Below are 14,529 nucleotides of genomic sequence, written 5' to 3' on the forward strand. Positions count from 1 at the left end.
ATGGTGAAATTCTACTTAATGCACTTAAAGTACATGGAAAAAACATAATGCCCCTCTATAGGTGGGGCATAAAAATAATTTTTACTTGTCACTGCTTAATACATTTATGTTTTTAAAAATAAGAATGACAAGATTTTAAATATATACACACATATGAAAGAAGAACAAATGCAAAGATTTGATTGGATTTTTTGATTTTTTGGTGTTTAAACGCCACTTTTAAGCACCGCATTAAGGCTATTTCGTGGCGGCCAGTTTTTGTTGGTTGAGGAAGCCAGAGTACCTGAAGAAAATCACTGACCTTCGATAGGAAAACTGACAATCCTAGTCAATTAAGATTGGCCGTGTTGAATGCACCCGCACAAGCGGGGTTTGAACTCACAACCTCAGTGTTGACCCAGGCTAGTGATTACAGTAGTAACAACTACTTAGACCACTCGGCCACCCAGGCCCCCACAAATAAAACAAAAAGGATTGTGATATGTAAACCAAAACTATATATATGATATAATTTGTGACACAATTGTGAATTACAGAGCTATCCGCCAGAGCACAAATGTATTGGAAGGTCCTGACATAAAAAATGTGAAACAACTTAAACCAGAAAATGACCAGCTTAACTTATAACCAAGCAATTATGATGTATATGAACCAAAAACAAACTAAAGGGTCCTGACTTGGGACAGGCACATTATGATGTAACAAAATGCTATTCAACTGCATATCATGTTATAAGTTAGTTCCCTTTAAACTGAACTTAAATCACAAAATTTAAAACATTATTTATAACTCAGTTGCTCTGCCTGAAAAATCATACTTAAGTCTTGCATTTAGACTTCGACATCTCCAGGCTATACAAAAATCAGTTGCAATTGGCTGCCGATCATAGATCATTTATAATGATGGGCCGATTTAAGTACTTGCAGCTGCTAAAAGCTAATTCAAAGCCAATTACACACAATAAAATAATAATGTTCTACCCGACTAATTTTTGTCAGTATCAATCAGTACACATCCCACAATTTATTAAAGTTTATTAGCAATATTGTAACTATTTTGGTAAATTTTCATCCACCTGTGATATGCTATCTTTCTTTTGCAGCCATAAATAAAAAAATCATTCATCTAATTCAAATTGAAAATTAATAAACATTATTTACTGCACAATACATCAAAATAAATGAATAAAATTGTGTAAGATCTTCCAAAAAATAAAATATGTACTAAATGTTTGTATCAACAATCTTTATACAAATTTAAAAAAAAAATCACATAATTCTAGGTTACTCTATAGACTTGTACAACAACACCAGGATGAGAATTCATATTTATTTTTATTGTGTAGTTGGGTTGCTAAATGCTCTTTCATGTAAAAACCCAATTATCATCCATAATTCATCTATTGCAATAACTTAAGTTTTACAATGAAATAAATCAAGTTGTCTTTAATACTTTATACTGCCATTATACCTACCACAGCAGTAATACAGATAAGTGCATGTAATAATGGAATCCCCTTGAAAAAAAATTGTAAGGGTTCCGAGGAACCCATTGTCTGTCCTACTTTTGATGTTAGTTGCAGGCTCAACAAAAATGTGGAAGCCGCTGATGGAATATAGGATCACTATGTCTCACTTTTGCCACATAAGTCACAGACTCACAAAAATATTTCCCATTTATTAAATTTTTCCGATGTCTAAACTCATTGAAGGTCACAAAAATAGTGTGTCTGTGTGATTTTAATGCAACCTACCAAAAAAAGTTTCCTAATTTAATTCTTCTAATGATTAAGTTTGTCTTAGAAGAGACAGAACACAATGTTTAATGAAGGGGATCCAAGCAACAAAAACATGCCTCAGACAACAGATTATAAAACAGCTGTTTCTTGGTCCAATCATCATCTCTGCTTGACTTAGAACTCAATAACTAAGATCTATAATGCTCCATATATGTCTGAAACTATTCCTTATCGACACTTAATGTTAATAATTAATGGCCGCTGGATCACAGTATCTATTTATCAGAATGTAGTTCCAAAAGACTGAATCAATCCATGTTGGACCTATCTCTACAGGGAAAAAGGTTATCTTGCTAAATTAATTCCCTAAGTCAACACCAGACAATCCAAATATTTTATCAAAAGGCAATAATTTACTGTTTTTAATTCCGATAAGGTCACATCATATAATTTCTCATGGTATATGACCTTTAGGTCGATTTTTGAAAAAATCATTTTTAAGGGAGCCTGGGATCAACTGACAAATTGAGCCATTAAAAAAAGAACAAGAGTTTATATGACTAAGTATGAAATTCAATATGGAATTTTTTTTGGTAAATCGGGGATCAATTTAAGAAAATAAATAAACAAATTACTAACATTTTTTTATGTGTTTGAAAAGGAAGGCAACATCTTTTAGTTTAAACAATATTTTTAGGAATACTTTTATATTTTTTTTTAAAAGTCCAATCATAAGGTCAAATTGGATTCAGAATCAAGCTACTTTCATGACTTTTGTTTATGTAAATTATAGCCACTCAAAATAAAAACTTTTTTTTTTAATTTGTCTTATTTAAGTAACATTAATCAATTTTCATGCAATTGGTCAATATATATATTCATTTATCGTGTGGCTGTGAAAATATATCGAATTAGAGTTATGTCTGCATGCATTTTAATATGGCTAAAAGATAAAAAGAAATATATTGACCTGCCCAATCTGTAACAATTATCATTTCTTCATGATTTCAATGATTTATACATGTAAAACTCAGTTTATATTGATTGTTGCACAGTATTTGTGCAGATTTATCAATTAAATGTGTATGTCCTGATTCCCAATAACATCCTTTTGAAGTTGCTTGATAATATTAATTTCAAACCCTTTAGACAAGTTATGTTGTTATTTTGCCCTGAACATATTTGTTGTGCATATATACAGCTAGGGAATTGACTTTGTGAATCCAAAACAACAAGAATTTAATCTTTGTCATACTAAGCATTAAATATATATGTCTCTGTATATATCCACTCTCAATTAATTCAAAGTATCCAAAATTGAGGATGTATTGGTGTCTAGACAGATTCAAAATAAATGGGGAACAGTGTCCATGGGACACAGATGATAGCCCTTAACTTGCGTATTATGTTATAAAGGGACATAACTCAGGAACTCTAAAAGTGAGGCTACCCAAAATTGTACTTGATCTGATTTTTCTGGTTATAAGCATTGTTTATAAGTTTTATATCATGTAGTAGTTGAGGCAAACTAAAGAAAGAGAACGGAAACGAAAAATTTGTCAAGGGGCATAACTCTAGAACAGTAAAAGTGACGTCTCCAAAATTCAAACTCTATCTGTTTTGCAGTAATAAGTATTGTGGTTAAGTTTCATAGCATTTGGTTGAGGCAAACTTAAGTTTGCAAACAGAAAAAAAATACAGTATTTTTCCATTTGTAAAGGGGCAAACTCTAGAACGGTAAAAGTTTCACCACCTAAATTCAAAGTTGATCTGTGTTTTGTGGCAATAAGCATTGTGGATAAGTTTCATAACCACCGGTTGAGGCGAACTATAGTTAGAGAACAGAAACCATTACTTTTGAATGTAAATAAGTATGTAAAGAGGGACGATTTTAGAGTTCAAAGTGATGACCGATTATTGATAGACTCTATAAAATTTACAGTCTTGTAACTTTTTCTACTCTCTAAACTTTTACGAGCTTGACATATGCTGTAGACATTTGTGGTAATGAAAAAGATAGTATACATTATGTAAGTTGACCTTGAGATGTGTTTTAGTTGTTTGTGTCATTTTGGTTGATGTCTCATTGATGTTTAGTACAACACGTATCGTTTTAATAATAAAAATTCTTATAAGTTGTTAAAAATGTTCTTTAACATTATTCTTTGAAGTTTTTAAATATGTTCCATTACCTTTAGTGGCTAACTTTGATAACTCAGGAATTATGAAAAAAACGTTTGATAAAAGTCCCCCCTGGCAATGCAGTGTTTTTTTTAAATCTTTTTTTAAATAACTCCATTTATAAAGTATAAAAATTGTCTCATAATAATTTCTACTTAATTTAAGAAAATATAAGCACACTAACAAACCAAGACGATGAAAAATCAAACAAATTCGTCACATATATAACGCGTAAATTAACCAAAGAAAATGAAACTCTTGTTATCGTGTGCATCATTTCTACACATCAAAGGGAATATGCATTAGAAATGCATTTAGAAATGTTGGTGTCTATTGAAGTGTGGATCCATTTAGATTTTATCTGAAAGGAAAATAGTCTAGAGACGAAACCAATTAGGATTCGGTGACTCTCCTTGTTAGGCATTCGTATAGGTGACATGATCATATGTTACACAACTAATAAAATTAAAATATCCTCGTTTAACTCATCATACATAATTTACTGAATGGCTTTTTAAAAAGACAATATCATTTGGTTATATTTTGCTTACATAGGGGGATTGAGAAAAAATATTTAAGAGAGCACACAAGATGACAATTACATAACATCCATTGGCCTACACAAACAAAGGTCAACATTTTAAACTTATTGCCTTCAAAGGCATTGTGACATGGATGAAACAACTGCACAAGTATTTTACTGTTTTCTAGTACAAAGTTAAATTGATTTAAATTTTTTTTAAATCTATGACATTTTATTTCATCAAATTTTCTATACACAAGAGACTGTTGTATGGAAAGCAAACTGGATTTTCCTGATTGATTATGCAAATCTGGACCCAAACAGGAAGAGTAAAAAAAAAAAAAAATTGTAGGGTTCAGAAATGGAAAGGCCAAAATAAATATTATCTATCACTTTTCACTACTTTTTAAGGTCTACAACTCAACAATAAAAGCTAAGATGGTGAAGATTGAACTTAACCTTCATTAAGTCACAGCCTCACAGGAAACAACATAGTGTGGATTCAGTCATTTTCCTGGACACCAATTTTCATGGATTTTCCTAGATATTTGATTTGTGGTTCTGCATATGAGCCTATATAAAATTTGTCATTCATTGAACAACTTAACTCTTGGTTTACACAAATCTTGACACAGTACACAAATATATTAATAACTATTTTGAAGGTTAATGATATCGATTGTATGCATGAAAGCATTGCAACTAGAATGTGTATATCAATCTATTGCTTTCGCCCTGTAGGATCTTAAAATGAACTAAGATTTCTTTTATATATTGTCCGATAAAGTCATGCATGAAATAAATAAATCAAAACAACCTTAGATGAATATGACGATTTTATAAACTTTACTTTCATATCTAAATGCCTGAATGAACTGATGAAAAAATCACATTAAGGTACAAAAAAATTTGGTTTCCTGTAACGACAAAATTTTCACTGTAAAATAAAGTTTTTGTATCCATTAAAATCAGATAGGACTTTGTGTCTTGATTTCAATTAGCAAAAAAAGAAATTTTAATAATTATTAAAAAAAGATGACAAAGTATTGAATAAAATTATGAAAATGTGGTCTCTATAGATTTGTATCCTGCTATCGAGGCTTGAATATAAATGGCTAAGGTATTATACTGTCCCAGTAAGCAATTAATGAGCATGCTGTGACTGCATTACAATCTCAATTGAATATGCAAAACTTCAAGAACAGAGTTCAGATCAATGTTAAAACTTATTAAGTCATATGTAAATAAACCAGACAATATGGCTACCATATTAGCTGAGTATTAATACAAATTTATATGCAGGCAGGGGCTTTGGTGGTTACCTTCAAGTACTTTTTTGGCAGTAGTCTGTTAAAAAAACAGTACAAGCTAGTTCGCAAATAGAATGAACAGCTGCCCTATCAGGGCATGATACAGCCATCTTTGAAGATGGATGATTGTAAAGTTTCAAATTTTGTTTAAAAGGCCTGTATGATGCATTACCCATAACTGCTCATAAGCAAGAAAGAGGCCATTTAAATGTACTTCAAAATAGCCCTAATATCACTTTCCCTGATGTTTCAAATTTTACTGTCTCACTACAAAATATAATGCTGAAAAAAAATATCTTGAAAAATAAAGGATTATAAAAACTAATATTTAAAATCGCTATAATGCCAAGTATCAATAATTTAGTTATATCAGAATTAGCCGGCTTGTCAAAATAAATTATGATAAATTTTAAAAACCACAACAATTTCTTAGTGGAGATCACCAGAAGTAAATCCCCCATGCTCAGTCAAGTTACTAATGTTGACAAATACCACCAATTTAAGATAACCAAATACTTCTGTTTTGTTCAATCTGCACGAATCTGACTTAACTTTGCCAATCTCAACAAATGTTACTTGAATATCAAATTAAATTTAAATTCTAAAACAAATGCAAATTCAAACATATTATATGATGGAAATGTCTAGTAATCACATACATTTCCACTTAACCTTTTCTTGGATAATCTTCCAAAGGGATTTCCATTTATTGGTTTAAAGACTTTATTTGATTGCAGCGCAATGTAAAATTGTACATATAAATGGCATAACCACACCGACACATATTGCACTTAAAAATTTATTAAAATTTTGATCTCACTCAAGTGCTTCAAACGTCACAAAAGTTTCTTTTTTTTCTAATTTTAAACATATTTTCTTCCTTAGGCCAGAAATTTGTTAGTCATTGTAGTCACCTTCTGACTGTTTCAACCTAAGCACCTGAACATAAAAAGACACTGTAGTTCAAATAAGAATAATGATACAATTATCTTGAAAAGGTAAATGAATGATATAATTTTTACTATATTACATTGATATTAATATATGAATCAGATTTCCAGAAATTTAAATTTAAATTTTTCATAAATTTACCAAGACCTAAGAATAATGATAGATGTACATGTATCTTGAAAAGGTAAAATTATGAAAATTTACTACAGTACATTGATATTAATATATGAATCAAATGTCAGGAAACTTACATTTAAAGTTTCCTAAATTTACCAAGACCTAATTACCCTTGAGCTTAAATCCCAAGGTCAACAATAATTAGAATATCAAACATGAGTATTATCCAGTAGACTTTATTTTTAAATATCTGACAATACTTGACATAATTTACAATTGATTTTTAGATTTTAGTCCTGAATGTGTTTTAACATCAATGTTTGCTTTCTGGACTTATAATAAGTAAAATACAAATATGACCACACAAATGTACAAAGGCTCGTATTACATCGACACCCATTTTAATTAGACAAAAAATGTCCAAAAATATTGACACTCTTGGAAATGTTTGAACAGGCTTTTCCAAAATAAATAAGCTATAATTTAAGAGGATGTCCTCTTTGAAATAAGCAATTTTGAAAAGATTTTATATTATGTGAAGTACGCATAAACTGGTAATTTTAGAACACTCAAAAGAGGTTATGTCCCCTTAATAGGTTTACAAACAGTATGACACTATAACCAGACATATTGTTTGCTCACTGTCTCCCTATATTTAGCCGTTTACGTGTGAAACTCTATTTACTCAATGACTTCCCTGATTTCCACCACAAATAATCTTCAAACTTCAACTTATCCAATTTTATGCCATTTTTTTTTTTTTTTTTTTTGCATTTGTATTTTTGTTTATGCAAATTTTTTTTGATGGACATGGGGTTTGGTTGCTCAACTGTTCAGTTTAAAAAAAAACAACCATAAAATATTTTTTTTAAAAAGTAAAACTTATCTTCAAGTAAAATTAATTTGAGGCAATCAGCAAATTCACACCAAAACTATTCAATAATTGCTTGCACAAACATTTATACAAGTGCAAAGAACATTTCCTTAGCCTTTTATATAAGCTTCAGCAAGGTTTACTTGAGAAATTTAGATTCCAACAGCTCCATCATGCAATATGGCAAAAAAAAGATAATGTTCAGTCTATTCCTTTAGAATTTTTAGTAAAATATGAAAAGGATAAAAAGACTGGATTGTAACCCTTCAAAAACCAAACTAACTGATTTAAGAGCAAATTAAAAATGTTTGACAAAAAAAACCATACTTTAATATTTTAATTTAAAATGTATTGTCAAAATTGAAGCGAAAGATGTTCTGAACTGGAGCCGACTTAAATATTTTACTACATTAAACATCACAGAGGTATACTGTAGGTACATAAATTTTGTAGAGATTCTGAATGCATCTTTAGGTTATCATCAGTATATATCTCTGCTATAAAGAAATCCATTAACTAAAATATGTATACTGAGGTTTGTTTGTTTGACTTTCTGACTTATTGTTCTATAGTTTCAGCAAAATAAACTTTCTACACTAAAACAAGGGCAGATCAGATATACAAGGGAAGTAAAACACTGATTTAAAATTTAACAAAATTCTTGTTGGAGCCTACTTTAAATATTGAAATTATTTGTTAATTACTATATATTACTGATATTGGTTTAACTAAAAAAAAATATATGTGAAAATATAATCTTATATAAATTTGTTGCTAGGTAATTTTCATACATGTGATTTGAATTTTTTTTGAATGTCATCCATATGATTAGAAAATGAGATGTTAAAGGTCTTTAATCAATGAGACAACAACCCAACAAAACATTTCATGAATGAGACCTCTATGAGTTATCACATTATCTTCACAGTAAATTATTGAAGTCTAAGGAATTAAACAAAGACAACAAAACATCTGCTTAAAAAATCACATATCTAAACATGCTGAATAAGCCACTTGCTTTTTTTTTTTTTAAATTACCATGTTTCTAAATTTGTAGAGAATTTTTCTGTTTTATTTGCAATTTTATCAAGTATGTGTGAGCTTTTACTGAAGTTATTGCAAAGTTTAAAATATGGTTGTGAATAATGTGACTGGGTGGTTGTCGTAATATCTGATAGCCGATACATATAAGTGAATGTATATTTTCCTTAAATAGCTATAATAAATCATGCATTTAGTATACTTCAATCAATTTGGGCTCAAACATTTTTATTGAAATGCAGGCCAGGTGCACAGTTTGGTCAAATCTGCATATCATGCAAGTTAAGTGTTGGTTTTTTATTTTTTAAATAATATAATTTGATTTTTCACAATAAAGAATCTCAAAAGGTGATTTCAAAATGTAAACTGTTGAGAAAAATCTGTCTGGTCAATATTGTCTTGTACCACATGATTAAATAAAACAGTGTACTTAGTCAGCTGTTTCTTAAAATGAACTTGAAAACCTAGGGATTTATGCAACATTTGTAAAAACAATTTCCAACGTTGAACATGTAAAGACATTTTACATGTAAACTATCAATATTGGTATCTTTATCAAAAATACTTCAGTTAAATCTTGATTTGAATGGATCATTTGTCTCGACAACTATATTTTATTTAACATGTTTTCATTTATACTTTAGCCAGAGTATCAGGTATTGTTAAAAACCCAAACATCAGGGTCACAGTAAATTTTAGTAATAGATCAAAATCGTCTTGTGTTCAATAAATTCAATGAATTAATTGATGTTTTTATTAAAATTTCTCAATGTCCTTTATAATCTTACTATAAATACAAATGTTCTGATTTCTTTGCCTTTAACAATGGAGTGAAATTTAAATCTAAAAATCTGCAATATATCTTGGTCCATAATGGGTTTTCCTTTTTTCCTTTTTTTTTTTGGATATATATGGTTTCATACCTTTTTCTGCAACAAGAAGGTTCTGATTAAAAATTGCATCCACGGTTTTTGCTACATAGCATTATTAAATCATTGATAATTTTTCTCTCAAAATTCCTATTTCTTTTTTACAGTCTCCAAACTGCATTTCAAATTGGGACCATTAATCATGCACCAAGCATTTTCCTCAATTTACCAGAATAGAGTTTGAAAATCTTTAAACCTGAAAATTTTAACTAAAACTGTAGTTGCTTAATTTTAAAGTCAGTTAATTTCTATAAAGTTTAAGCAATGTTGCATGTGCATCTTTTCAACAAAAACGTCTTCATAAGGCAAAAAAAAATAATATTAGTGTTTCCTAATACATCTTTGAAAAAAAAGGGTTGGGATTATTTTTTTACTTCGAGTCTATGGTAGGGCCATTCTGACTTCAACAGTGCTTGAAAAATAACAAAAAAAACTTTAGGATAGGCTATTTTTAGCTTACAAAATAGTGATGGTATGATAATAGAAACACACACCTTCTTTTTTTTGGTCTAATGGAATTCAAAATGTTATTTAGATTAATTATTGCATTTTAATTTCAGAAAGTTATCCAAAATCTAACAAAACAAAAAGTGTCAATAGTTTATTTTTTTCATTTTTCCTGACTATTTCTATAATTGTTAAAAATAATTGTTAACACATAAAGTACAAGCATCCCTTTTGTAATAACTAAAAGTGAAAATAAACAAATAAACACTTCATTGTAGGTGTCCAAAGCTACATAGTGTAATAGGTCCAAAGGGGCACCTGTTTAAACTGATAATTACATAATAACACATTGTTAATTGTAATTGACACTGTCATTCGAATCTTATATATACCTGTAAAAATATTTATCATCTAATCTATGATCTTAAAGAACTATAACATACATAGGTAACCTTAAAGGTGAAATTTTAGTCGAAAAAGGGACTTATAACAGTACATGTGTCACACAATGTCAACAAACCGGCTTTCGTTTGATCTTATCGGACTGTCAATTTCAGGTGTGAAATACACATTTCGCTTACCTGTCGTCGTAAGCAAAGTCAGCTGTGAGCGTGTTGAGGTATAGAAACAAAGCCCACAGACTTGTCAAACCAATAATGTAGTCCATTCTTTTACAAGCTGGTCCATCGCTTTCTCCAGTTAAAATGAAACTCGTCCGGTAGTTGTATTTTCCGCGCGCATGCTCAAATTTCATTATATTCGATGAACTGTGACCCAAGAGCAGTTTGTCAATATTTATTCAAGTTTCAATTTAAAGATCTTTAAAAGCTTTCACCTCTTACAAACGTGAAAAGAGATTCGCAATGAAACCTCAAAAATGTATTAGTTAAAAGTGAAATTACAAGGTAGTACTTCGATAGGTGTAACAATTCGAGACAGTTGCTTTTTATCATAAATGTATAAAACATAAAACGGTTTTATTCATTTATGCATTTTATTAAATCTGAAATATTTCTTTTCGAATGAGAAAGTCATTCATTTGGAAAATTATGTTGTTCTCCATTATCATATGTTTATATAGCGCTAGTATATTTTGTTGTGAATTTTCAGTTTTAAAAAGGAAATAAACTTTTAAAGATATAAACACACAAAGAACATATTTTCTAATATATAAATAAAAATGTAAATAATACTTATTACTTTCACTAGAAAGGGAGTGAGTATTTCTGTATTATTATTTGTTTGTATCGACTATGTTTTTGTCTTTGTTCCGTGTTTCATTTTATTGTAAATTATGATATTTTAACTATTGAGTTTGCAATAAATTTAGGTAGAACATTTACTCTATAATTAATAATATCATTATTATCTGCTCTTTTTTTTTATTATTATTAAACCAGTATTTCTCAAATTTTGTTTCAAAGTGCAGTGTTTTATTTTTCCTTTTCGCATCTTTTTCTCTTGTTGCTAAATTAATGTTCAACATCTATTGCACATTGATATCACAAGTACTGTTTACTTATTATGTAAAATCCGAAAGAAGTAATTTTTCTTCCGTTTTACTTTCCTTTTCCGGGGTGGAGGTTAATGCTTATTCTTGGTTATGTTGTCATTTAGCTTTTAAGTGTATAGGTTTCTAATTCTGTAGTTTATAATTGTTTTGTTTTTGGATTTTTTGGTTAGGTTTTTTGGTATTTGTAAGAATATAAGGTTAATCTATTTTTTACGGGTTTTTTTTTTTGTGGCTCGTCGGATTTCTTTTTTTATAAGACTGAAGATTTTCGAAGCAAAGCACTGAGAAATTAGTTGTAAAAAGATATAACATAATTCACTGTGTTACCTTTCGATGCAATACAAAATCAGAGATCTTTATCAAATAAGATTTTAATGATTTTGTTTGTATAAAAAAGAATATGTGGTGTGATTGCCAATGAGACAACTTGTTTGGTAGATTTTTTCCCCTCCATTTTGCTTGGGTTTTTATGTAAATACATGGGGATTTTTAAATAGAAGGGGAGGATTTCTTGTTTGTGTTTATTTTCTTTCGTTTTCATGGTTTGAAGTTATAATTGTTTATGACAGAAAGATGGAATACCAGAATACCAAGATATAAAACGAACGAATTTACCGCAACAAAAGTGCCGGAAAGACATATGCACAAAAATGAAAAAAAAAATAACATCTTCCTGCAAACCACATCCCTCCCTCCCCCGAATATTAAATGGTTGTTCCCGCACACAAAAAATATCACTAGAAAGCATCTATTGATTTTAACACCTTGATCAACTCCGAGTTCATGGTGAAATGCACCCACGCCTCTATAATTTTTACTGAGGATATATGAAATCATCTGAAGCAACATAGGCTAGCTGTGTGTTTTGTTCTTTTGCCGCAAGCTAATGAAGGGAAAATAAATCAAAATGAACAAATCGTGTCAAAAGTTATTTAAAGGTCAGTCTTGATATATACTTCGCACACTAAGATAAAGTGCAGTCTTTCACAACACAAATTTAAATACAGGAAATAAAACTCTAAATATGGAACAATATGCATATTAACTTCTGAAAACAAATATATTTTGTATTTAAATATAATAAAATTATTTGATATTTATGCATTCGTTTTAGAAAATGGTAATATTAATCATAATGTAAATAACATCTTCTAACTCGCCTCTGTAGGGTAATACATACTATAGTATACATGATCATCATAAGGCAACGACAATTTAACTTCAAAAAGGGTGGGGGTTATGATTTTTCCTTAAAAATATATTCTGATCCCCAATTTGATGAAAAAAAATATTCTGGTAAAGCAGAATCACGAATCCAGATTTTCCTTATACCTTATAGTGCTTAAGTTCCATTGCACGAAAAGGGAAGACTCAGGAAAAAACACACCCACACCCTTTGAAGTTAAATGGTTGCCCCTAGGCAGTTTTGAAAGGGAATACTTTGACTGATTGTTTGATAAACTAAATAATAATATGTTGTGTGCATTCACTTCCAGTGGCAAACAGATCATAAAATTGTGAATCGAAATGGGGAATGTGTCAAAGAGACAACAACCCTACCATAGAAAAGACAACAGCAGAAGTTCACCAGTGATAATGAACGCCATAATAAACTCCAAATTGTACGCAAGAAACTAAAATTAAAAATAATACAAGACTAACAAAGGCCAGAGGCTCCTGACTTGGGACAGGCGCAAAAATGCGGCGGGGTTAAACATGTTTATGAGTTCTCAACCCTCCCCCTATACCTTTAGCCAATGTAGAAAAGTAAACGCATAACAATACGCACATTAACATTCAGTTCAAGAGAAGTCCGAGTCTGGTGTCAGAAGATGTAACCAAAGAAAATAAACAAAATGACAATAATACATAAATAACAACAGACTACTAGCAGTTAACTGACATGCCAGCTCCAGGCTTCAATCAAACTGAGTTGAAACATTATGTCTTCATCATATAAATATCAGGTACAATCCGCCCCGTGAGGGGTTTAGTATCATACCATCATAACATATATGATAAGAACATAACCCGTGTCACGCCAACAACTGGTTTTTGGATAAATGTGTTTAGTTCCGATACAAAGACCCTATAAGTGAATCAATATTAACGCCAAAATATTCAATCTTTAATGATCTGACAACAGTATCGTAACTATATCCCTTCTTAATAAGTCTATTTAAAGGTTTTGTTAGTTTTTGAGGTGAATACTGACATTTATAATATATTCAGAAGATTTTCCTTGTTATGGTCCACATTAGATGGTATAAACAAACGAAAGAAAATAATCTCCTTGGTGCTTTAACTTATAGTTAGTCGTTATCTTTTCAATGCGTCTTACATTGCACCGGATTCCAGCTAATATTAGTATCGCCCAAACTATTTATTAGTAGAATCACTGGACACGCTTAATTTTTTTTTAAATGAACTTCTGCATACACACAAAACAAAAGCAGGATTCCCGAAATGGAAGGGCATTCGACCAGTGATCCAGGAAATTGACGAAGAGAAGAGACCGGCCTTTCTAACGAATATAAAAGTTTCAATTCACTATAAACACCGTTACTTGAAAAAAAAAATGAGGACAAGAAGGTATTAGATTTATCGAAATGCAAATCATATCACACCTGAAAAGTGTAAATTCCGGATTAATTTATGTAATATTGCCCAGTCTAGGTTATATGCTAATATGATATTTTGTTGGAATGACACGGAAGCCTAACCAATGTTAAACATTTATGGATTAAGAAGCTAAACACTATTTGCAGAATGGAAGCTTTGTAAATTCATGTTATATCACTTGTATTTACAGTTAAATCCAGAACTTACAAATAAAAAGTATAATACAAATGAATGTAGTAATTTATACCACCCAGACAATCAATATTTTGACACTTCAAATCCA

The 14,529-nt window shown here is 30.1% G+C and overlaps 1 protein-coding gene across 1 annotated transcript in view; it reads right to left on the reverse strand.

Moving 5' to 3' along the window:
- The window catches only part of LOC139490868 (protein O-mannosyl-transferase TMTC2-like), a 35,746-nt gene extending 24,863 nt beyond the window's left edge, over positions 1–10,883 (reverse strand). The window contains exon 1 of the mRNA XM_071277950.1: positions 10,693–10,883. Coding sequence (XP_071134051.1) covers positions 10,693–10,865 — 173 coding nt within the window. The 5' untranslated portion in view covers positions 10,866–10,883. The remainder of the gene's footprint in view (positions 1–10,692) is intronic.
- Positions 10,884–14,529: the final 3,646 nt, after the last annotated feature.

This window comes from Mytilus edulis, chromosome 10 (assembly GCF_963676685.1).
Source record: "Mytilus edulis chromosome 10, xbMytEdul2.2, whole genome shotgun sequence".
Taxonomy (NCBI): Eukaryota; Metazoa; Mollusca; class Bivalvia; order Mytilida; family Mytilidae; genus Mytilus; species Mytilus edulis.